The 24356-nt window shown below is 40.7% G+C and overlaps 3 protein-coding genes across 7 annotated transcripts in view; all 3 read left to right on the top strand.

Annotated features, from left to right (window-relative positions):
• The first annotated feature begins 902 nt into the window (after positions 1 to 902).
• Positions 903 to 14266, top strand: LOC144047605 (phospholipid phosphatase 2-like). The gene is made up of 7 exons (XM_077560115.1): positions 903 to 1248; positions 1321 to 1402; positions 10426 to 10577; positions 11874 to 12136; positions 12275 to 12332; positions 12422 to 12598; positions 13753 to 14266. Exons 1-7 carry the CDS (start codon positions 1192 to 1194, stop codon positions 13888 to 13890), a joined length of 927 nt encoding a protein of 308 aa, XP_077416241.1. The 5' UTR covers positions 903 to 1191; the 3' UTR covers positions 13891 to 14266.
• Positions 14267 to 16649: 2383 nt separating this feature from the next.
• On the top strand, positions 16650 to 23002 carry srsf5a (serine and arginine rich splicing factor 5a). The gene is made up of 8 exons (XM_077560116.1): positions 16650 to 16804; positions 17688 to 17816; positions 17984 to 18054; positions 18142 to 18261; positions 19121 to 19190; positions 21238 to 21311; positions 21403 to 21507; positions 22244 to 23002. Exons 2-8 carry the CDS (start codon positions 17691 to 17693, stop codon positions 22587 to 22589), a joined length of 912 nt encoding a protein of 303 aa, XP_077416242.1. The 5' UTR covers positions 16650 to 16804; positions 17688 to 17690; the 3' UTR covers positions 22590 to 23002.
• Positions 23003 to 23886: 884 nt separating this feature from the next.
• pacs2 (phosphofurin acidic cluster sorting protein 2) overlaps positions 23887 to 24356 on the top strand; it is a 35846-nt gene continuing 35376 nt past the window's right edge. For all 5 annotated transcript variants that reach the window (XM_077560110.1, XM_077560114.1, XM_077560112.1 and 2 more), the window contains exon 1: positions 23887 to 24241. In XM_077560110.1, the coding sequence (XP_077416236.1) occupies positions 24123 to 24241 (119 nt within the window). In that variant the 5' untranslated portion in view covers positions 23887 to 24122. The remainder of the gene's footprint in view (positions 24242 to 24356) is intronic.

Genomic DNA, 24356 nt, shown 5'->3' with positions numbered 1-24356 from the left:
ATGTTTTATACACAGAAGAAAACCGGGAGCCACAAAACCCTTTTGGCATCAATGAAGGTCGTTTTTTTTGTTGTTGTCTTTTTTTCCTGATTCTGCATGCAATAAAAAGTATTTGCAACTCCGGGGGAAAAGACACTGGGTTGAAGCTTAAATAATTTCAAACACAATACACATCAATAATGTTTACATGAGTCCTCCTTGTATTTATGAAATAAACCCCGAATTTGAATCATCCACTCATATTCAATCCATTAAATAAATGCTTTTTGCTCTTGTGTATGTCATTAGTTTATCACTTGTAGCCTACTGGAGCGTGAATCCATCGAACCTCAGCGTACAATACAATAATAAATAAATGCTTAGCATATTTTAACCATCAACACTGTCACTGTTGGGGCGCTTGAGTTGTTGTTGGCCTATGGTGGGTTTGTCTGTAGCTCGCTAGAGGGAGACAAAGTCCACGTTGACAGCACAACTACTGTCGCTGGTGTCCCTGTCAGTCATGCCACTAGCCCTGGACCTAACCATATCAAATGATAGCTTCTCCTTGACTTTCATAACTTTGTGTATAAACAACTGAATTAAGAATGGGCCACATATATATAAAAATACAATTGCATTAACTGAGTTCATATTTAAAAAAAAAAAAAAAAAAAGTTTTTAAAGTTAATCACCAAAGTTAACACTTTTATTTACGTATTCATACTTGTATTTACATCAGACACATCCTGATTATTCTTTACTTTAAGACGGAAAACCACCACGGAGTTAACCCGGAAGTAACATCGGAAGCAGGTGAGCAGCCGCGACGTCACAAATGAGGTCCGGAAAAAAAAAAACTTACAAAATGGACGACCCTCAAACTTTGGTGAAAAGTAATAATAATTGGAGAGAAAAAAAAGGTTTCGTTAGTACCTTGACTTTGAGATATTGTGTAGTGCACACAATAATAATAAAAATATGGCTACGTCATATAATAAACCACAAACGATTTTCTTGCTGATATGGGCGGTAGGGTAAGAAAGGTGTTACACATTAGTGGTGTTTTCCACCTGAAGTCTTCCACCAAATCTACCTTCTCTCTCCTCCAGGTGGTGGTGGGAGGCCGGCCGAACCCTCTTCCCCGTATCCCAGCACCCTCCGACGCGATCCCAGCTCCTACTGACGCGCCCGCCCCTTGTACGTAAGGCGATGGTCGAGTCCACCCACCTTTTTTGGAAGTTCCACTCGCCCGCCACAGCACGACAGGTAGCCAAGGGGGGCGGAAGACCGGGCCGGGAGACGCGGCACCGCTTAACATCGAGTTTGTGGTTGTTTTAGGACGACAATACGGTGGCAAACATGACGGAGCTAGGCAAGAAGGTGGTCTTGGTGGTGGTGGATGTTCTCTGCGTCTTCATCGGTGAGTTTCGTTTCGTTACGTCTTTTACTTGCCTTTAATTGGTCAAGCACAGTGAGGATAAATAAGGGGTGCAGAAAAAGGCAGACACAAGCACATGGTTTATCTATTTATCATCCCGTCGTTGGCTACACAACAAGTTGCACCATGCAGACTAGACAGCAAAACACGCTGTGGTTAATCATAGTTTTCCAACCTTTATTGAGCCAAGACACATATTTTGCATAGGAAACAAATCTCACAAACTGTCACTGCTTGTCACTATAAGTCGCTGGCAAAGATAGATTTTGATTATTCGTTGTTAGTAAATCATCATTTTGGATCATTTCTTATGGCAAACTTGATGATTTGTCATGACATATAAAGTTTTGGAGTTCACTGGGCTAGCGTACTAGCGCAGAGTTGTTCTCTGTCTATCTTGTTCAAACAGGCCACAGTCAGTGTGTGTTTCCCAACACACTCTCTTTAAAGAATGCTGCAGGGTCTCCTGTTGCGCACACACATTCTCACAAAGTGCCTTTGACATCATATCAGGTTGTTAGATTTGTAATAATGCACCTGTTAAGTTTTTTTTGTTATATATATCAGTGATCAATCAGAGCAGGTTTTACAGAATTGATCATGTATAGTGTTGCTGTAAGAAAAACAAAACAAAAAATATGAATTAATGTTGAAGAGATGAAGATAAAGTCCTTTATTGTCATGTAATAGTTTTTGGATTAATTTCCTAATATTTGTCAATATTTTTATTCATATTCATAGTCCCCCCAAAAAATTCTCCAAAATATTTACTGTGCGTCAACCACTAATCTAAACACCGCAATCTGATTTAATATGGCGTTTGTGGAATATGAATTAAGCATAAAAATCCATCTGTTTTTATCCATATTAGGTTTGGGGGGCATTTAGCCACTTGCTGCTGACTGAAAATGACATTATAGTGCCTAAGGGCTCAGTTTGTGATGTCACATGATCAAACCCAGAAAACTGAGTGAGCTGAGTGAGAAAACTCTTTAACTAATAAGAGAGAAAAGGAGAAACAAAACAAATGATGTATTATTTTAAAGTCCCTGTAAAGCGAAAAATGTATTCTAAATTTAGCAAACCAGAGAACAGTGTTATTAACAACGCTGCTAAATGTGAATAGTTAAAAATATCACCTAGTATTTAAAATTAATCTTCAAAATCTTACCATATCAAGAACGGTTAATCACCCGTGCGTGTTTTTGACAGTTATTTTATCTTGTGCATGTGGGTTTTTTTTCGAGAGTTTCTGAATTTTCCAAGTCTGTAAGTTACACAAACAGTCAACCAGGTGTGTGTACGTGTGCGTGCGTGCGTGTGCGGCAAACAAAACGGCCCGTCACGACTTGCCCGGGTCTTCACGATGACACTAGAACTTGTCAGAATTGACGTCCTCCAGGTGTTGTTAGTGTCACATCATCGTCAAAGCAGGAGGTTGTAGGTGCGAAGAAGATACCAGGAGCTCCCGTTCCTGAAAACTTTAATGCTAGCTGGAATATTACATATAATTCCTTTATTGGCTATAAAAAAAAATCTGAGGGTATTTGTTGGGGGGGGGGGGGGGTGGGGGGGCTCATTAATTGTACACTTGAGTATTTCATGCACAACTGAATTAAGTTTGCCATGAATTGTGGTCATGTTTGCAAAGAGTTTCTCCAGTCCACCAGTTCATGACCCCATCCACTGAGAATCTTCATGACCTTTAAGCCCTCCCGTGCCCCTCCACTAAGGATTACTGATTGGAAATGAGACTAAATATAGATGGTTTGTGCAAGTCTATCAGCACGTTAGGCCCGTCAGTGGTGCAAAGCTCAGGTTTCAAGAGATTTCAAATGGAACATTTTCACCCTCTGAATAGTCACAGATGAGAACGTGAAAAGGATCGTCCACATTGTCCATCCACGTCATTTGCTTCGTTTTCAGCAGGATCATACAAAATATATAGATAGATAGAGATAGGATAGAGAGAGAGAGAGGAGAGAGAGAGAGAGAGAGAGAGAGGAGAGAGAGAGAGAAGAGAGAGAGAGACGAGAGAGAGTAGAGAGAGAGAGAGAGAGAGAGTAGAGAGATGAGAGAGAGAGAGAGAGAGAGAGAGAGAGAGAGAGTAGAGAGAGAGAGAGAGATGAGAGAGAGAGAGAGAGATGAGAGAGAGAGAGAGAGAGAGAGAGAGAGAGTGAGAGAGAGAGAGTACTTAATGATCATAAATTAATGCTAATGCTAACAAATTAATGCTAATGCTAACCTAACCACAGGCAAAACAATTACAAAAAAAACATCTGCAAGTTGCTGGAAGGTGTTTTTTCCCCCCCAAAGTCAGAAGTAGGCTGCGATTTTCACTTCCCGCCGCTTAAGGCCTCCATTTATGAGTCACTTTGACAGGTCTGCGAAACCGTGAACGGTCATATGACTGCCTAATGCTTTGATTTGTGGTTTGATCGGCTTTAATTGTTTGATTGGTGAAATGAGGTCAAATTTCACTCATGGTTAGCTTAGCACCCAAGCAACAAGTAATTATTGATTGATGTATAAAAGTAGCAAGCGTAATCTAGCTCAAAAGTACAGTTTCACCTTAACATAAATATTCAAGTTAGTGTAAAAAGTATAGGTTGCAATAAAACTACTCTTTAAGTACAATTTATCTAAAAAGTAACTGTAATGGAGTAAATGTAGCTTGTTACTACCCACTGGCTTGTCATAGGTTGCGCTCAAAGATAATAAAAAAATACTAATAATCAAACTAAGGTCTGGTCATTTGTATTTCAAGGCACCACTGTACTTAAAGTAGCACTAAGGAACTTTGCAACCTTAATAAAATACTTTCATAACTATGGCCTTAGGGGGTCTGTATCATCAAAAACTACAAATAGGCTGACTGCTTTATGGCATATGTCAAAAGCTACCCGGGATGAAAGGACAGTCAATGATCAACATTGGCCCAGATTTCACTCACTGGCGTGAGCTAAAGAGCTACGCAATGTGCTTGTCCTTATAGGAAATATAGGAAATATGGTCTTCTTTCAGACATAACAATACGGCTTTTTCTCCATATGGTGCCACCTTAATCAATGTAAACTGAAAGTTCCTTAGTGTTGCTTTAAAAAATGACATGGTAATTCTTGTAGACCTCTTTAGGACACCACATGTTGTTCTTCACCCTACGGGGCACCTGGTGACTGACAGGCAGGAATGCTAATAACTATTCTCTGCCTTTTTTTTTTTTTAAACCACTTGATGTATTTGCACGCTGTCAACACTCCAGTCATCCTTTTTTTTTTTTTTTTTTTAAATAAACACATAGTCCCATCTTTGGCCCTGTCAGTTTAAAAATGTCCACTTGACCGAGAAGTCATTTTGGTGTGCTTTTTGAGTTGTGATGTCATGACTTCATCAATGTGTGTATATAAGTGTGTGTGTATTTTTTATTTTTGGGAAAATATGTCACAATCAGGAATATACGACATCCCCCGTCAACAAACGGTTGCCGGTCCGCGAAATACATCTGTATCTCTCCTACCACGAACCGGCCCCTGGCGGAAAGAGGATTGGGGACCGGCGGTTTAAAAAGTGTGTGTGCATGTTTGTGTATGTGTGAGACAGATGGAGCTGGAATGTGCTGAATGCCCACATTAGAGCTAAACTCTCAATCCGTGTGCTTTATTTCGCACCCTTCCCCTCCGTGGTCAAACGTCCATCCTGTCACTTTGTGTTACTCTTCAATCGTTGACTGTTGACCTCCTGTAGTCATGCCAACAAAACATGCATACAGCGTGTAGAAGCTGCCATTTTCTTTGCTTTTTATCTGTGTTTTTTTTTTTTCTGCGTTACCGGCAATAATGCAGAATTGGGGTGAGACAAAGTTGATAAATGCATTCATCACATCTCCACTAGCCTTCTATATACCTTCTATAAAGGGGCCGTGTCAGTCAAATTTAACTCATTCACTGCCATTGACGACTATAGACGTCCAAAATTCATAGCCACATTAGAGAGTAGAAGGAAAAAGTCACGATCAAGTTATTCCAATAAAAGTTGTTGTTTTTTTTGCAGTGTGGAGCCGTTCTTTTGAGTGATAAAAGTGCCGCGAGTAGCGCGCTGATTAGCATTAGCGAGAGAGCGCTATTTAGCTTTAGCGAGTCAGACTGGAGTAGATCATTACAATTTCTTCCACATCTATAGATTGAAGCAAGAATCATTGTCAATCAAATCATTTTGAATAAGAAAATCGATTCTGAATCGAATCGCAGACCCAAAAATCGGAATCGAATCGAGAGACATTCAAAGATTCCCACCCCTACTTTTTATACGTCAAAATGAATGCTACGATAAACAAAGCTAGTTGTGGCGCTACTTTCTTCCCAGTATGGTTTATTCATACTTGAGGCTACTGTTTCAAGTTCGTTTGTATTTGACAGGTTTTAACTGGTCACTGCAGATTGTCATTAATGTGGCGATTTGTGGAAAATGTTTTAATGTCACTCCCACACATGCACACGTTCTGAGTCTCTGCCAAATCTGAGTAAACGTAGGAACTATTGACTCTTCTGCCTCACATTCCCGTGTGAAAATGAAAGTGAGAAGCTGAAAGAAAGTGTGCGTGTTCTATTGAGTTCTTACTTCCCATCATGCTTTTCAGTTCAGTCATGTTTCTATGTAGGTTATTAAAAAAAAAAAAAAAATCCCATAGTAAGTGAAAAAAATTTTTTTGGGGGGAAGGATGCAGTTTTCATTATCATTGTGGCCGAAAAAAGAAAAAAAAAAGCCCCCCGTAGAAATTCTATGAGAAGGGTGACTTGTCCGTGCTGTAACACTCCAGTGTGACGTGGACTCAGCAAACGAATGTGAATCACCGCGCAGCAGCAAAATGTCAGCTGCGTGCGGAGTCTAGCGAAACGTTCGCCTCCAAACGCTTACCTGCTCCCATCTCTGCCAGCCTCGCTGGTCCTCGGGATGCTGATCGTCCAGGCCCTGAAAAACAGGAACACTTTCCCACTTCCTGCTGGTGCGCAGGGTCAAGAGGAAGTTGTACTTGTGTCTGATCCCAAATTCCATCTTGTTTATTTTTCCAGCGTGCAATCGGTGGGGGATTGGGAAAGCTTGAAACCGTCCTTTCCCTGGCTTCTTTTAAAAATTCTACTCTGGGAAACTGTCATCTCATGCGCCTCTTAATCTTCTGTGTAGAAGTTGACACAAAAAAAACAAATAGCTATAGTGGGTCTTCAGTTTTCAGCGGGATCAGTATAAGAGGTTTTGAAGTTCATATGATATTGAGGTCTCCCTAATTTGTTGGAATTTAGATGTTTCTGGGGTTGGTGAAGGATTCTGGTTGGTAACCCGGTGGGTAGTGCTGGATTTCACTTTTTTTTTTCTTTGATCCTTCCTCGGGTCTCCTGACAACCTCACAACTCTAGCTGGATTCTGAAGTATTTGGTTTAGGCGAACGGTTTTTTAATAGGTTTTAGTTCAATTAATGAGCACACACTCACACGCACGCACATATGCACACACAAACAGCTTTTTGCAACATGGCCCTGGTTGATCTCTTATACTCTGCTGCCATCTGCTGGCCATTTTTGTAATAACTACCATTGCTTCAACCGTTCTCTTCAGTTCAGAGGCTGCTTAAAAGCCTTCTGAATGCTCTAGCATTAAAAAACAAACAAACAAACAAACAAACGTATAAGTACGTCTTTGGGAACATGGTGTTATTTAAAATAGAACGTGTGTATACGTTTTTGGGAGCAAATTAGTTAACTAGTAAAGCATGCCCATTGAGTGACATACTTGCTTATATTTGTGGCCATAAGTGTTTTTCATACAAATATTTACTGCAATTTTGACTTTTTTTTAAATTAGGGGCATCGGGCGATTACATTTTTTAATTGTAATTAATCACATGACTTCACTAGTTAACTCAAGAGTAATCACAAATTTATATCTGTTCTAAATGTACAATCCATTTTTTTCTAGGTTTTCATACTCTTGTTAACAAAAGTGGGGAAAAAATGTGAAACTAATAGAAATAGTTCAAATGAATTGTTGACGTCTATAGCCGTCAATGGCAGTGAACGAGTTAAAAAAAAAAAACTGCCACGTTTATACTTAATTATTTGCCACCACTGCTACAATCCAAGAAGTCGAAGAGGAATCCACTTCCTCGCTGCTTGTGTCGTGGAAGGATCTGGATGCTGGTTTTTACCGCGCCGGCGGTGTGTTTGTTTTGAAGGCAGCCCGTTGCACAACTGCGGCCGACCGTGTGGCCGCACTGGCAGCAGACATCTGTCGCACAAAAGCACTCTCTTATCAAAATGTTATGCTTGCACCCTGCAGGGTAAACAGTAGCTGGGGCGCCGTTCAAAGAGGAGCGCACCGCACGCTCGACCTGCCGAAATAATGGACGTGAGCGTTCTGGTTTCCTTTCATTTGAACTTATCTTGAAGGAGGGAAAATTACAAATTGACTTGTTTTTTCCGCACTTTAAAAGAGAAAAAAAGCTTTTTGGTATGTTGGTAGTTTCCATTTTTTCTGCAGGTGTTTTTCTAAATGTCTTTTTTTTTCTAAGCAACTCACGTGCTCACCAAAGCCCTGCTTAGTAGGAAAGTAGTAAATATGTTTACGTCCTACATTTTGACTGATTCAAAATGATGTTGAAATGTTTTGGAATTTGCCGTTTTTGTGGTATAGGTTTAAAAAATTGAATAATCGATATCGAATCGATTTTTCTTTTCAAGCGTGATATCGGTTCATACAACCATTCATTGATTATTTTTATATCCTTTTCCCATTAATTAACAAGACAATTGAATTTTAAAGGGCATTTTTTTTGTTTATTACTGTTTTCTTGATATTTACTGTTCACATGAATTTAAAAGTATTTTTCTTACATTTATGAAAGGCCTGACTTATTGCACTTTATGATAATTTAATATTTGTGGAGGTTTTTTTTTTCATCATGTCCATATCCATAATTAATCAATACCGGATTGAACTCTTGTGAATCAAAATTGAATTGATTTAAAAAAAAAAAAAAGTTTTTAATTTAAAATAAAAAATTAAAATTGATATAGGAAGTTATAAACATGGGGGGCATTGCTATGCTATTGGCTATTTGCACCAGGTCATCATGCATGCGTATTTGCTTGCGTTTTTCTTTCAGTCGCAGCAAGCCGGTCCCACACTCTGGAGGAAGGAAGCAATGTGTTAACGGAGAACTCTTTTCTCTCTCATACTTCATAAACCCAAGCCTAAGAAAACCATCCATTCTTCCCCGTTATTAGCTTTGGCAGTGGAATGACGAGTTCAGGAAAACAGGAAAAGTCATTTGAATTGTGGACTATTGTTCCGCTCAGATTTAAGAGACAGCTATATATCCTTCGCTCTTTAATTCTACCTGCACTTGGAGTCCTTTTAGTCATTATTTGATTTTTTTTTGTTAGTGTTGATGGAGCTTGTTGAGGGCCATGACCAGGCACAGCCAAAGGTCGGCCATGTCTCCATGGCGACGCCTATGACACATTTCATTGGAGTTCAGTGTTTTTACTGTGTGGTTTTAGCTGTTTCCTGATCAGCGGCTCATTGTGTCGTGCAGCCACCCCCTTGGGATGGACCCTAACCACTTTCCCAACACGACACGGGTCCAAATGATACCACCGAACAACCGTGTCATGACCTGTATGCGCTTGCAAATGTTAAAGGGAAGTCAACCCCCCCCCAAAAAAAAAAAATCTTGACAATAATATGTTCTATGCAGCACCACTAGTCAAAATATGATATTTTGATAAATATTGCGTTAGTGGAATATGAGTTGAGCAGCAAAATCCAGTCGTTTTTTTATCCATCTCACGGGGCGGCCATTTTGCCACTTTGCTGTCGAGTGAAAATGGCAGCACAGTTGCTCAGGTCTCAGGTAACAACCAATCGCAGCTCAGCTTCAGAAGACAGGCGAGCTCTGATTGGTCGTTGCCCGAGCCCTTAACAACATTGATGTGATCGACAGCAAGTGGCAAAATGGCCGCCCCCTGAGATGGATAAAAAAAAACGGCTGGATTTTGCTGCATAACTCATATTCTACCAATCTTTAAACGAGTGAGGTCACATATATCATATTATTGTCAAGAAATGTTTATGGTTGACTTCCCGTTTAAAGCGGAAAAAAACACGTGAGGTGTATTATGTTGGCTTAAACGTTAAAACCATTGTAGGAATATTTTACTTACTGAATTATGTTAAGCCGGTGTTTCCCAACCAGGGGATACGTGAGCATTGAATAATTTATTTCCCAACTCAATAACCTAATAAGGCACAACAGCCGAGTGTCAACTCAAATGACTCGTTAAAGCTAAAGGAAGTAAAACTGCAATAGTGGTACTTTGTTCAGTGTTTTGTTCCTGATATTTAAAGTTTAGACTTTTTCAGAGGTTTTTGTGGAACATTTTAAGAGTTATATTCAGTAAAGCAATGGCAGGTTTATTCTTTATTTTGATTTGTGTTTTTTTTTAAATATTATTTATGATATTCATTTTTATGAGTTAAAGTAAAAGCCTGAGAATTAAATGTTCAAATTAAGGAAACAAAGACATTTTCATTTAATAATGAGAATCATTTGAGTGGGTGGGTACTCATGGTATGATTTTTTTTTTGGGGGGGGGGGGATACACTAACCAGAAATAGGTAGGGTTTATTAGACAAATCTGATATGTTCGTACTTGTCTTGGTTTTTGCTTAACTGGCACTGAATGAGTTAATCTAAGTAAAAAAATAAAAATAAAATAATTGTGGTGTTCCTCAGGGTTTTATCCTTTGCCCCCTTTTTATTTGACTTTTTTTTTAAATATGAAAAATTAAACAAAAAAAACGTTCTTCAAAAAAAAATTCTTACCATTTCTTACATACAAACACTTTTTGTCTTAATTTTTCACAACCACTGACCCGTTTCTGAACATTCAGTTTCCTCCAGTTTAGTGCAACTAAATCCACAAACCAGTCGTGATCTTCTTCCCCACCAGCGGCCCTGCCCTCAGCCATCCTGACGTTGATGTTCAGACCGTACCAGAGAGGCATCTACTGCGACGACGAGAGCATAAACTACCCGTACAGGAGGGACACCATCTCCCATGGAGCCATGGCCGCCGTCACCATCACCAGCTCCATAGTCATTGTGAGTCCATGCCAGTCTTCACCGGCATCTTTTTTTTTTTTTTATAAATAAAATGTTATATGTGACCTCACTAGTCTAAATATGTTATTCTGTTTAATATTGTGTTAGTGGAATATGAGTTAAGCAGCAGAATCCAGCTGTTCATATCCATCGCAGGGGGCGGCCATTTTGCCACTTGCTGTTGACTGAAGATGACAATAATGTTCATTTTATCCACTATTTTAAGATTTAGTCTCGGTTTTAGTCCAGTTTCAATCACACTTTTTATCATAGGTAGTCAACCTCATCTCGTTTTTATTAAGTCCATTTTTTGTTGACAATAGGTCTAGCATTTTAGTCATTATTTTAGTCCAAGAAAACATAATTTTTTACCTGTGTAGTTTTAGTCAACAAAAACTGTCAACGTTTTAGTCAGGACAATCTTTTTTTGTGTCAGAAGATTATGTTGAAACTAAAACTATGCATTGATCCATTTGATGAAAAACAACTTGACACACAATTACCGTACAGTATATCAACAAGTGGCTACTATGGCTCCAAGCTATGAGCTAGTAAATTAGCCAGCATTAGTTAGCGGTCGGATTAACATTATTGCTGGAATGTTATAGCCGTTGGATTAATGTTACGTTATAACTATAATTTATTTTTTATTTTATTTTTTTTTACCTTTCACTGTAAATCCACCCCCCGTCTAGTCGCTAGCTGCAGATTTGAAAAGGGGGGGGGGGGGGTGACAGTGTCACAGTGACAGATTAGCAGAGACAAGATTTTACAAAATCATATAATTGTCGTGTTTGTTCATGAACTAAAATGCCCAGAGACTTTAGTCCATTTTTTATTAAGTGAAGTACATTTTTGACTCGTCTTCATTAGCCGATAAAAATGCATGCGGATTTAGTCACACTTTGTTTATTAATAAGTGTTTTAATCCACTCTAGTCTAGTTTTAGTCTGGTGAAAAATGTGTGTTGACAAAGTTAACACTAAAAGACAACAATGTTGATCAGGTCTCCGGTAACCACCAATCAGAGCGCAACTTCACAAAATAGGTGAGCTGTGATTGGTTGTTGCCTGAGCACTGAGCAACTGTGATGTCATCTTCAGTCGACAGCAAGTGGCAAAATGGCCGCCCCCTGAGATGAATAAAAACGGCTGCATTTTGCTTCATAATCGTATTCCACAAATGTAATATTAATCAGAATGTCAAGTTTAGACTAGTGAGGTCACATATAACATATTATTGTCAAGAAATGTTGAAGGTTGACTTCCACTTTAACGATGGGATTCTGCTGCCCAGATCACAACCGGCGAGGCCTATCTGGTGCACACCAAGCGTCTGCGCTCCAACTCCCAGTTCAACCAGTACCTATCGGCGCTCTACAAGGTGGTGGGCACTTACCTGTTCGGGGCGGCCGTCAGCCAGTCGCTCACCGACCTGGCCAAGTTCACCATCGGGCGGCCCAGACCCAACTTCTTGGACGTGTGCGCCCCCGCCAGCTGCAACGGGTACGAGCTGCGCATCAACTGCACCGGCAACTTGCGTAACGTCACCGAGTCCAGGTGGGTCGCCGGGGAATTATGTGTGTATTGTACTCAAATTCTGTACTTTCTACTAAAATTGGGGATTCAAAAATAAAATAAATTTAATTACGAGAAAATCAAAATTAATTAGAATTCACTTTTTTCCCCATTTGTCAGGTTGTCGTTCTACTCAGGCCACTCGTCGTTCGGCATGTATTGCATGCTCTTCCTCTCCGTGAGTTTACACCACAAACACATGCACACACACACACACACACACACACACACACACACACACACTGACTACATGTTGGTCCTGCGTAGCTCTATGTGCAGGCCCGCATGCAAGGCAAGTGGACGCGTCTGGTGCGTCCCACCATCCAGTTTTTCCTGGTGGCCTTCTCCTTGTACGTGGGCTACACGCGCGTCTCCGACTACAAGCACCACTGGAGCGATGTGCTGGTGGGTCTCCTGCAGGGGGCTCTCATCGCGGTCCTCACTGTGAGTACAGCTGGACATCAAACCATTTGATCTGGAAGTCACCCGGAGATTTAAAAAAAAAAACATAAAAACAATGAATGAAATTTGTGTAAAACTGATAATAAAATGGATCATATTTAATGAATGCATTTATAATGTACAACAGGAGTCACCAATATGGTGCCCAAGGGCACTTGGTAGCCCCAACAACCACATGAGTAGCCTTTTCTAAAAAATAGCTCACCAGTGATGGGACATTGTGATTTTCTAGGAATGTTACAGAAGTGATCAGTGGAAATTGGAAATGTAAAATTCGGCAGAAATGTATGGTAAAAGTATTGATCGGTGTCTGGATATCATGAATTAATAATACCGTATATAACATTAAAGTTAATATGAGCAAGTTATTTCAGAAGTACCGCTACATTGATTGGAGTTACATTAGCCCATCTATGGCATTTTTTATTGTGTGATAGCATTAAGCTAGTAGACTAAGACAATGTAAAAGGGAAAGTCAAGCCACCCCAATTTTTTTTTTTTACAATAATAATTTCTAAGCAGCCCCACTTGTTTAAATACAGTATGCTTTAGTGGAATATGAGTTAAGCAGCAAAATCCAGCTGTTTTTATTAGTACCAAAAGGCGGCCATTTTGTCACTGGCTGTCAAGTGAAAATGACATCACAGTTGCTCAGGTCTCTGGTAACAACCAATCACAGCGCAGCGTCAGAAAACAGGTGAGCTCTGATTGGTTGTTGCCTGAGCCCTGAGCAACATTGATATCATTTTCACCCGACAGCAAGTGGCAAAATGGCTGCCCCCTAAGATAGATAAAAACGGCTGGATTTTGCTTCATAACTCATATTCCAAAAATGTAATATTAATCAGAATGGCATGTTTAGACTAGTGAGTTCACATATAACATATTATTGTCAAGAAATAGTGAAGGTTAACTTCCACTTTAATATAGTTGGTCAAAAGCAATTGTATGTAACTTCTGTTGCTGTCCACCGTCGCCCCCTTGGGATGGAATTAGGCATTACAGCAATAGAACAAAGCCGCCACTGATAAAACCGAAATATAAAAGATCAAATAGTGAAAAATACATTTAGATGTTAGAGGAGCTGATATTATACAGCGGAAGTACCACTGAAAGTTTTATTATTCCTCGTTTAGGTTAAATACGTCTCGGACTTCTTCAAGCAGCGCGGCGAGCCGGCGTGCAAGCGGACGGACGCGGTCGACGGCGAGCCTCTGGAACGAAAACCCAGCCCGCAGCGCACCAACCACTACAACTACTCGCCACCCGTATGACACGCCTACACACGCACACCTACGTCATTTCATTATCCGTAACCACTAGCTGGAACTCTTCAAATCCCCTCCGCCAACACATTTGTATAGCTAGAAATATAAAGTGAAACGTACATGTGTTGTCTCAATATGTGCAATGACGCAAAGCTTTTGTTACGGTTTGTTTGGAGGACTGATGCTGTGACTTGATGGGAAAACGTGTGAAAAATTCTAATGTTTTTATTTTTATTTAGGATAAGGATGCTTCACCACTAAAATCTTATCTTTTACGAGCAGAGCACTCCCTGCTTGAGCTAACACATTTTTATATACAGTATTGTTATTTTTTGTGCATAACTACTGTGCCTTATCTAATAAACTGTGCTGTTATTTTTAACCATGTTGTAGCGGTCATGTGCCCAAAAAGAATGCATGTGTTAGATGTAATATTTTTTATTTTTAGTAGTATTAGTGTAGTAGAGTTTTCTGAAAATAACAAATCTTCATTTGTGCCATAATGAAGAAAGAATATAAAGAGAGGAAAAAAAAGGTAATTTCACTAGAATGAACTCATTCACCGTTGAAGTTTATATGTGATGAGAATATTTTTTATATTAAGAGATATAAGTTGTCATTTTACCATAATCAATTTATTTATTCATTATTAATATCGAATTAACTTAATTTTGAAAGAAAAAGACACACTTATATTAAATAATATAAATAATAAATCAATTATTTTATGTGACTTTTATTTCAATTGGAAGTTGTAAGAAACAAGCTGGAAAAATTTGGAATCCTATGAGAATATACGTCGGAGTATTACAATAACTAAGTTGTCATTTTACCAGAATCAAGTTATTAATTCCGAGGGGAAAATACATATTTTACGGGATTTTTTATTTTATTTTTGTGATAGCTGATAAGAATTAAAATGTCATTTTAGGATAACGATTTTCATTTTATGAGAATAAATGTCTATTTTTAAAAGGAAAAAACAACAACAACTAATGTATGTTTTATTTGAAGAATTATTTAAGTCTTTTTTTTTTCTTCATATTATTAAGCACGGTGCTGATGTTCAAACTGTGCATATTGTTAGAGTGGCTTACAGTAAGAGTAAATATACCTTTAAGAGTAAAACCTGACTTGTTTTCGACGAAGACCTAGACCTACTAGGCTTACCGCATTTTATTGTTGCTCATGATGTTGGAATTCTTTGAGGTGGTATTTGTTGTAAATGACGTGCCGTATTAGCAGGCAACTCGCTACTGTAGCTTCAAAGTCACTTCCAGTCTGTAGCAGATAGCGATTTCGCTCAACATGCTAATTAATTATTCTGTTTAATTCTTATGCAACAATATTAATCAGACGTTACTTCTTTCTTTCATAATTTTTGGTCTTAGTTCCCCTAGAGGCGTGATGTTCCAGATTAAAGCACATGACATACAGTACTTTTGCCCAGCTGCTTTTGTCTCTTCTCCAGAGCCCAACGTTGCGTCAGCAGAGTAACACGTAAAACAAAACAAAAAAGACTTGGTTTGATGCTTCAGAGACACTTTGGATGGCGAGAGGTTCCCTCGGGGCCTCGCATACGGGAACGCTTTTGTGTGCACGAATCCAGTTCCTTCCTGCCTTTTGAACACGTGGAACCTTTAGTGATTGTTTCTTTCCTTCTTACGCGCAAGTGGGGTTTTTTTTGTGTGTTGTTTTTCCATTTCAGCGATTCTTGTTCTTTTGTTGCGGTCTGGACTCTGGAGTGACGCCGTCCTCGTGTGTGGACCTGCTATTGCTCGTGCTTGAATGTCTCAACAGTGACTCACAGCTTTCGAACGCCTTTTTTTTGGTCGTTGTTGTTGTTAAAGAAAGACATATTACGCTTTTTTTCACTGTTTCAAACTGTTCCCATGCCCTGATTACATATCCAAACAAAATAGTCCCAAGGATCAAGCACTACAGACTTTTTTTTTTCTTTTTTACACAGTTCTTGCCATGATAAATTGGCTTGTTTTAGAGGTGGAGCTCTCTCGAGCAAATTGGCCAGTCCTAAAGGCTTTTTGAAATAAAAAATAAAATTTTAAAAACTTTATACACCATTAATCTAAACCTGTACAACTCATTTGGGGGAAAGAAAAAACATATCAGAGAGGGTAAGTAAAAAGAAACAATTGAGATTAGGTGGTTGCACAAGTGTGCACACCCTCTTAGAACTGGGATGTGGCTGAGTTAACCAATCACATTTAAACTCATGTATAATGGCATTCAGCGCACACCTGCCTCAGATTAATTAAAAAATCATGTTCAGTTGTTCTAATAGGCCTTTCCTCACTAGACCACTGTGTTTCAATGATATATATGTTTACATATATTGTTGTTAAACTCTAGAATACAAAAACGATTCATTTTGGAATTTTGAACGTCTCAACCGTACAGTCCCACAATTGGTACGTGAGCTCCCTCTAATGGTAGCGTTATTCATCTTGATTGAGTTCTAGGCGGGACACGCCCCGCTGCAATATGATCGACTGGTGGTGATTCCAAATATGTATCACATTTGTACAAAATAAAGCAAAGCAAATTGGTTAGGCTGAGAATAAATAGCATGTATTTTATTAAAACGCCGCCATATTTAAGTTCTTACCGCCTGGATAGAGTAGTTTGTGATTACTGGACTCAGCAGCCAATCATTTTCCAGTGGAGTGGTACAACTAACAGCCAATCATTTTCAGTGGAGTGGTACAGCAGCCAATCATATTTCAGGAAGGCGCGTCCAGCCTAGAACTCGAGTGGGATTCATAACATCCACTCGCCTAACCAGTTTCCCGTTCGCCATTTTGACCATTTTGAGGCAGTCGAGGCTGAGGCAGAAGCAAAAAGCAGCAGAGGCCTTTAAACGACTTCAGTTCAACCGCAGACGTTCCCAGGCCAAACAGAGGTGAGCCCTCGGCGCAAAAACACGGCTGGCATAAAAATTAGCTCTTCAGTTGTGTAATGCGTTGTCCGAATTTGGCCGCAATTAGTGGAGTTTCCTTCGCTAAACGCGTGTTAGCTCGTTTCGGCTAACCGACATCGTGGCAAGCTAGAAATTATTAGCAATGCATTATTCCACAAAAAATAAGCGAACCTATAATATTTTCTACCCTTTTAGTCAAGTAATCGTTCGAATGCTAAATGCCTGCTGTAAATTTGCCTTTGCATGCTTTACAACTGCAGCCGCGGTTATTTGGGCAGAATCATCGCGACGTCGTCGTAGTTAAGGATCAACCAGGCCTCGAATGGTTTCGGTTGTGTTGGACTTTGAATCTACCATCGAACTCTACTTTTAAGTCGAAAAAAAAACTTGATTAGGTGAGGAATAGCATTGCGTGTATAATGATAGGGAAGTTTATTGTCGATTGCTCGATTTTCAGTAATGAATGAATGCCCCCACAGTCAGTTTAAACATATTTCTGTATGTTCAACACAGTGGTTGTTACACACAACAGACTGTAGTGTCCGTCAAACTGGTCGAATCACGTGGATTGACGTTACATTTTTGACCATAGTTGCTTACCTTTTTTAAGGTGATGGATTTATATTCATAATTTAAAAAAAGTTTGAACATTTTTTTCATAATGTTGTAGCTAACGGGCATTTTAATGATTGATTTGGGTTTGTTTAATTAAATTATCAATTTGATTAAAAACTAGGGAAGTTTCATATCCAACTGGAACTGCCGCCAACGCAAAAATTTGTTCACCTATTGTCACTCATTAGCTTAGTATTTGTAACCATTTGGTTTTATTAATTTTTTGTGTGTCTTTTTCTCGTTTTAACAGATCATGAGTGGCAGTCGAGTCTTCATCGGCCGCCTGAGCCCGCACGCCAGAGAGAGGGACGTGGAGAAGTTCTTCAAGGGGTTCGGACGGATCCGCGAAATCAACTTGAAGAATGGATTCGGATTTGTGGTCAGCCTCGCCTGCCATTTGCGCTTTTTTTTTTTTTTTGAAGGACAAAATATTTAAACTAAATATCATTGCAGTTGTATTTTTCTTTAAGCGAAACGGGGGGAAATACATTTAAAATCTGAGTTTTGTGAGGAAATAATGTAATCTTTGAATATTTTTTTTCCCAGGAGTTTGACGATCACAGAGATGCAGATGACGCCGTGTACGAATTAAATGGCAAAGAACTGTGTAGTGAAAGGTAAGGCCTTTGCTGTCCAAAGTTCACATGTGGGTTTGTTTTATCTGCCGCTCACATGGACTTTGCCCTCACCCTCGTTTATTGCAGGGTCACCATCGAGCACGCTCGCTCCAGGAGAGGAAGGGGGGTCGTCGGCAGTGGCGGAGGCAGCAGCTCCAGAATGGGAGGCTTTAGTGGTTATCGGCAATCGCGCAGTAGTGGCTCCAGGTACATGAGGGCATCATTGAAGAATTCACACTGTCGTAAAATATTTGAAAGTGTACAGGCAGGTTGTTTTTTTTGGGGGGCAGAAACGAGAGCTGGGCAATTTTAAAATCTTGATTCGACCCCCCCAGTTATTCAGGCTGATTACGATTTGTAGTCTATTTTAATCTAATTAAAATAAAATAAAAAAACATAACCTTAAACATTCATTGTTTAAATGTCACAATTTAGTTAGTAGCTATTGTAAACATGTCTTATAAACCACCCATCCAGCATTGGGGAGCTTTTATTTAATTACAACTCACAAAAACATTTGGATGGAACTAAACATAAGAACAACATCTTTTAATAATCCAGACGACAAAACTCTTATTACATGACTTGGCAAATTTTCAACAATTCGATTTTTTAAAATGACTATTAATCGAATCAATTTGATGTATTACCCAGCCCTAGCTGAACCAATCACTCAATTTGATTATGAAAGAGGTTGGTGTAAAATAGCTGCCTTACCATTTAGCAGGGATCAAAAGTTGGCGCAATGGCGGCAAACCAACAAGCAATGTTCACATCTAAGAGAGAAAAAAAATGCTCATCTGAAGCGGAGTTGTGATTGGTTGTTACCTGAGCTTACCTGACTGTGATGTCATTTTCAGTCGACAGCAAGAGGCAAAATGGCCGCCCCCTGAGATGGATAAAAACGGGCACGTTTTGCTGCTTAACTCATATTCCATAAATGCGATTATTATGCCATGTTTAGAGATGCAACATATTGTCAAGAAATTTTAATCTGGCTTCGCCTATCAGATGTCATGGCAGCAACATGTAATTTCGACTTGGCTCACTTTTGCCGCATGTGCAGGTATGGACCTCCGGTGCGCACGGACCACCGGTTGATAGTGGAGAACCTGTCGTCACGAATCAGCTGGCAGGTAAGACCAGTCTTGGCCTTTGCACCCATTCCAAACACTCCATTTTTTTAAGTACTATTAGTTTTTATACAACTAGATTATTTTTTCCAAATTGATGCAGCATTTTAGCGAATTGGCCAACAATGCACTTCTCTTTTTTTTTTTCTCCCAGAGAGAGCGAGAGTAAAAGCAGCAGCTAACTGCTGTTTCTGTCTAGTGTAATCAACAGCCTAGTATGGATGCAAGCTTGTGTCAAAACGCGGCCAACGCACGCCCTCCACGGAGGGCTCACAAGTGTGTCGTGCCCTCTCTCCTGGTTATGTTCTGAATAGTGTCCATTTGGTGCCTCTCCTTACACGCAGTTGCCGCCGGTCTAAAGTCTTGGCTGGGCCCCGGTAGCGGGCGAAAGTGGTCTAGCGCAGGATACGGTAGCCTTAGGAGGTCCGTAAGCCGGTCTGGAGGTTCTGTGGGCTGGCATCCCCGACTGCTGTAACGCCCTCTCAAATCTGCGGGAGGGCCACAAGCCGCCCCTCTTTGGGGTGTTTTTCTGTTGCTGTGACGGGGTGTTGAGTGCCCCCTCCTCCCACTGCTACTTCTTGCTCTCTGGTGGTTCCGTACTTGTGGAGGCCTGGAGGTCGAGGTCGTTTCTCGAGGGCTTAACACTGCATTGGTTCCCATTTGCTATTTGGACACGTGGCGCTATGCTAATGTCTTCCTGGTAATGGACACGGTAAGTAGCATTACAACTCATGTGATTTGTGTTTTTTTTTTTCTTTTTCTTTTTGGGTAGCGGTTACCACTGCCCGCAAGTTCTTTACAGTGTAGGCCCAGAACATTTTCAGGGGTGGGCAAACAGTTGTGCCACATTAGATTTTTTTTATTATTATTATTATTTTTTCAATGGACAGATGACTTGGCTAAGTGTTAAAATTTCCTATTTATAAGTCAGCCCCTGTGTAGCTCGCGATAATGAAATGAGTAAATAATGCGTTTTAACTAACCGATTTTTAATAGGCTGCGGCTACGTAGATGAAGCAAACATGACTAAATCAGGGGTCGCCAACCTTTTGAGGGCAACTTCTTTGTGACAAATTAATGCCAAGGCCTACCCGTTCCATACGTACTTCTGAAATATATTTGCCTAGACATTGATCATAATTTTTCAATAATTATCGACAATGGTCTAATTTGGTTGGAAACAAATGTCAATATGTCACGCTATAGTTTATTTATTCATTTAAGTTTTAGAACAGGCCCGCGGCCATCTTCTGAGGTCCTTGGGGGGGCTACCTGGTGCCCATGGGCACCATGTTGGCGACCCCTGCTCTAGATGATATAACTGCTCAGTGAGCTAGATTAAAGTATAATTGTTTTGCCCACCCCTGCACTGTAGAAAAACGTCAACACTACATGATGGGCCAAAACTTAATATTTAACTAATAAGGACCTTAGTGTATTTTTTTTTTGGGTCCTTTTCATTTTTTTAAAAACTGCGGATAGCTTAATTTTTTTGTTGAATTCCAACCATATACTTTGCACCCAAAAAGTTGCACAGCCCATTTCCACTGTGAGTTACTGGCTGGCGAAACTGCAGATTAATCCACGCCGCACCCGTAGAACCACACTTTTTTTTTTTTTTTTTCATTACTGCAGCCCCAGTGACTGGGCTAGCATAAAAATCGCGTTTTGTTTTTCCGTCAAGTCATAACATGACCGAACAAATCTGCTCAGTCAAGGAGCGATTAGCTGTGTTTTGTCGGTCATTTTGTCTCGACTAGCAATCGTAATCCCCCCCCCCCAGTGTGCCGAGAAGGTACTACGCGGTGGAAAAGGGCCTGTTATAGCGACAGCTTTGTTTGTAAAGTAGCTTTAACGTAATTTTTTTTGTTAGCCCACAACACATTTAGCGGGACAGTCGGCACACTAGACTAGCCCAGTGAGTGAGTGAGTGTGTGTGTTGCTTTTGTTGCTGTGTGCTCATGTCTCTCCCCTCTAGGTGTGAACAAAACTCAGGTTCCCAAGGGGGCCGCCGTGTGCCGCTCTTGTTCTAACTCGTGCTTTCACGCAGGACCTCAAAGACCTGATGAGAAAAGCTGGAGAAGTGACCTTTGTTGACGCACACAGGCCCAACAAAAACGAAGGGTGAGCTGTCGGGTGCCCTTTTTTTTTTTCTCTCTCTCTCTCTCTCTGTCAAAACGCAAGCTGACTCATTTCTCTCGGGATTGGGCCGCAGGGTCGTTGAGTTTGCATCCCGAAGCGATATGAAGACCGCCATCTCCAAGCTGGATGGCACCGAGCTGAACGGACGCAAGATTAAGATCTTTGAGGACAGTCGCGGGTGAGTTGAGGCTGGAAGCGAAGGCGAAAATCGCCAGGTTTAGTTTTACATTTGGGCGCCAGTTTACATCTGTGGCGATGTTGAAAATTGCATTCTACTACATTGCAATGTGGGTTTTGAATTTGATTTGTTCAGCCCTAGTTTTAAACCAAAGTTAGGGTTTCAAATTGGTGTTTGCAGACAAACTAATCCAACCCCAAAAAACGTATAAATACGTTTTTTAAATACTTTGTCCCTACTCCCCCAAAACGTATTTATTATATTTATATTAAACAAATTATTAGAACCGACCTGAAGAGGTTGCTTAAAGCAATTGTAGTTATTACAAAAACTGCCAGCAGGTGGCAGCAGAGTATAAAATCAGCCAGGGCCATGTTGCTACAGGCTTTTTTTTTGCCTGGAATTTGATTAATTATGAAACTTTGTTACATTCTAATAATTGCTGCAAAATGGAAACGCATACAACCATCCTTTTTTTCCCTGATAAAAGAAGAGACTCTAATCTTTCTTTTGGTAAGGTTCTATGTTTTTATAGCAATAGAATACAATATTCTGTGGGCCAAATCAGTCAAAATCCAGTAAAACAGCCGGGAGCGAAGGTTGTTGCTTCAGTGAAAATGGCTGGGAGCGAATGAGTTCAGGGTTTCAAACAACGTTTAGGATTTAAAATGATTGCTTTTTAGTTGGGGAATCTGATCCATCTCTAAATCCTTTGATCTTCTTGTCACCCCTCCAGACACAGCCGGAGCCGTTCTCGCTCCCGTTCCCGCAGCCGCAGCTACTCGCGCAGCCGCTCCCGCAGCCGCAACCGTTCCAGGAGCCGCAGTCGCTCTCGCACGCCCAGCCGAACCCCGGAAAAGAAGACGGCAGGAGGCGTCGGCGGCGGCCCCAAAGCCGGCGACCGCTCCCCCTCCCGTTCCAAGTCTCGCTCCAAATCCCGCTCAAAGTCTCGCTCCAAGTCCCGTTCCCGCTCCCCCCGCTCCCGATCCCGTTCCCCGCCCCCTGTGCAGAACAACCAGTCGCGCTCCCGCTCCAGGTCCCGCTCGCGATCCCGCTCGGCCTCTGCGGAGAGCAAGCATTGAGAGGCGAAAAGTCGTGTACATGATTGTCCTTGTTGAATTCCATGATGGGATGACCTCTTTATCGTTTTTATTTTTGTCATTCTTAGTTATTTTGGACGTGCTTCCACGAGAATTTTTTTTTTTCTAATATGTTTGCCCTTTGTATGATTTAAGCCGTGTTCCATAATAGCATCAGGGTGAGTGTGCTTATTTCCGTGCAGGCCTCATCTTTGAACAAGATGCATTTTATTGGACTGTTTTGACGTATCGTCAGGACGTTATTACACGCACGATTTCTAATCAGCCATTTTGTTCATTCAAAATAAAAATAAAAGCTCACTCACTTTTTTGTGATGGCAAAATTAGCAACTTTTTTTTGTTTTGTGGATTGTTTCACATTATTTGTTGTCTAAATAAACTTTTCACAAACTCGGTCTGTTTGAGAACTTTTTCAAATAACTGCAGATTCCTTCCAAGTTGATGTCTCATGCTGTGTTCCGGTTAAGCTGATTTTAAAAAGCAAAAAAATATGAGCGCCATCTTTGTTTTTAATGATTCTTAGAGTTAAGCTGATTCCATGTGATGTTAATCCCTATAAAGTCCATCCTACGCTCCCTTGCTAACCGTAATGCTGAATACTGACTCATCTTTAGAGACCGTGTATGTTTTAAAAAACTTTTTCATCCAAATTTAGTTTGTTGGTATTCTAATACTTGCGATGTACACTTGGGGGCAGTGTGATTAATATCGATTTTTGAGCACTCATTAGTAGCTGAGTAAAGTGAATTTTAATGAGTAAAAGTTAGAATGAGATTGTACTGGAAAACAAGTGGACATTTTTATCCTTTGTGCATAGTAACCTGAGCTCAAGGAGTTATTAACCTGCTAAGTAAACAAGTGAATGTAGGTCAAATGTTGCCCGGGGAAGGCAATGAATAACATTGAATGGATGGAAACAATCTTAAAAGCAATATAGATTCATGAACAATCTGTTACATTTGACTTTGCAGAGACCTCGTGGTGTGATTTAGAATTCAGTTCGGTCTTAAAGGGCACGTGTATGTGTCTGTTTAAAATCAATAAAAAATTATCTAAAAGTCGATAAATCAACAATGCAATTAGGTGCCTGAGACGTTTAGGATGCCCCTATATACATTTTTTTTTTTTTTACAATGTAGAAATGATGACGTCACAGTTCATTCCAGATACAATAATAGTATTCATAACACCTTTTTTTTCCCCTTTAAAAAAAAAAGTGTGTTCCAGCTCAGCCCCTCCCCTCTGCATGTGCACCACTAATCCGCCCTCATATGCCGGACGAGGAGCAGCGTGGTGGGCACTCGCTCCTCACCGGGCTCGGCTACCCCCCCCCACCCCGCCCTTACCGCCACCACACCGGCAACCGCACCTCCACCAAGCCGAGCTGAGCGACGAGGGGCTGGCGGCGGAGAGACACCGAGGCTCGTCCTCGACCGTCGCACTAGCGTGACCGAGGGGCGCCACTCTTTTCCCGGACTCGCGTCCAACACTTGAGCCCAACGCGACCCGGGCACCATGGCGGAGAGAAGTGGCCGGCTGAGCTTCCCCGGCAGCGGGGCTCTCAACAGACCGGTTCCGATGAATTTGTTCGCAACGTGGGAAATCGACGGCTCGTCCCCGAACTGCATCCCGAGGTGAGACCGCCGCTGCAACCCCCACCGCCTTCCGCATGCATGCGGCGTTGTTTTAAAACTTTAACCGATGCAGCAGTCACTGCCCGGGCGGTGGCATCCATGACACAATTGGCAC

This window comes from Vanacampus margaritifer, chromosome 1, assembly GCF_051991255.1.
Source record: "Vanacampus margaritifer isolate UIUO_Vmar chromosome 1, RoL_Vmar_1.0, whole genome shotgun sequence".
Lineage (NCBI taxonomy): Eukaryota > Metazoa > Chordata > Actinopteri > Syngnathiformes > Syngnathidae > Vanacampus > Vanacampus margaritifer.
The sequence above is the reverse complement of the archived record's forward strand: the minus strand, read 5'-3'. Positions and strand labels throughout refer to the sequence as shown.

What these genes read in the sequence shown, in the direction of transcription:
- LOC144047605 (XM_077560115.1), top strand. Translation starts at nt 1,192, where the DNA reads ATGGTCGAGTCCACCCACCTTTTTTGGAAGTTCCACTCGCCCGCCACA. An exon ending in CGTAACGTCACCGAGTCCAG is followed by an intron (nt 12,137 to 12,274) that starts GTGGGTCGCCGG and finishes CCCATTTGTCAG; the next exon opens with GTTGTCGTTCTACTCAGGCC. An exon ending in CTCTCATCGCGGTCCTCACT is followed by an intron (nt 12,599 to 13,752) that starts GTGAGTACAGCT and finishes TTCCTCGTTTAG; the next exon opens with GTTAAATACGTCTCGGACTT.
- srsf5a (XM_077560116.1), top strand. Translation starts at nt 17,691, where the DNA reads ATGAGTGGCAGTCGAGTCTTCATCGGCCGCCTGAGCCCGCACGCCAGA. An exon ending in AGAATGGATTCGGATTTGTG is followed by an intron (nt 17,817 to 17,983) that starts GTCAGCCTCGCC and finishes TTTTTTTCCCAG; the next exon opens with GAGTTTGACGATCACAGAGA. An exon ending in TCGCGCAGTAGTGGCTCCAG is followed by an intron (nt 18,262 to 19,120) that starts GTACATGAGGGC and finishes CCGCATGTGCAG; the next exon opens with GTATGGACCTCCGGTGCGCA.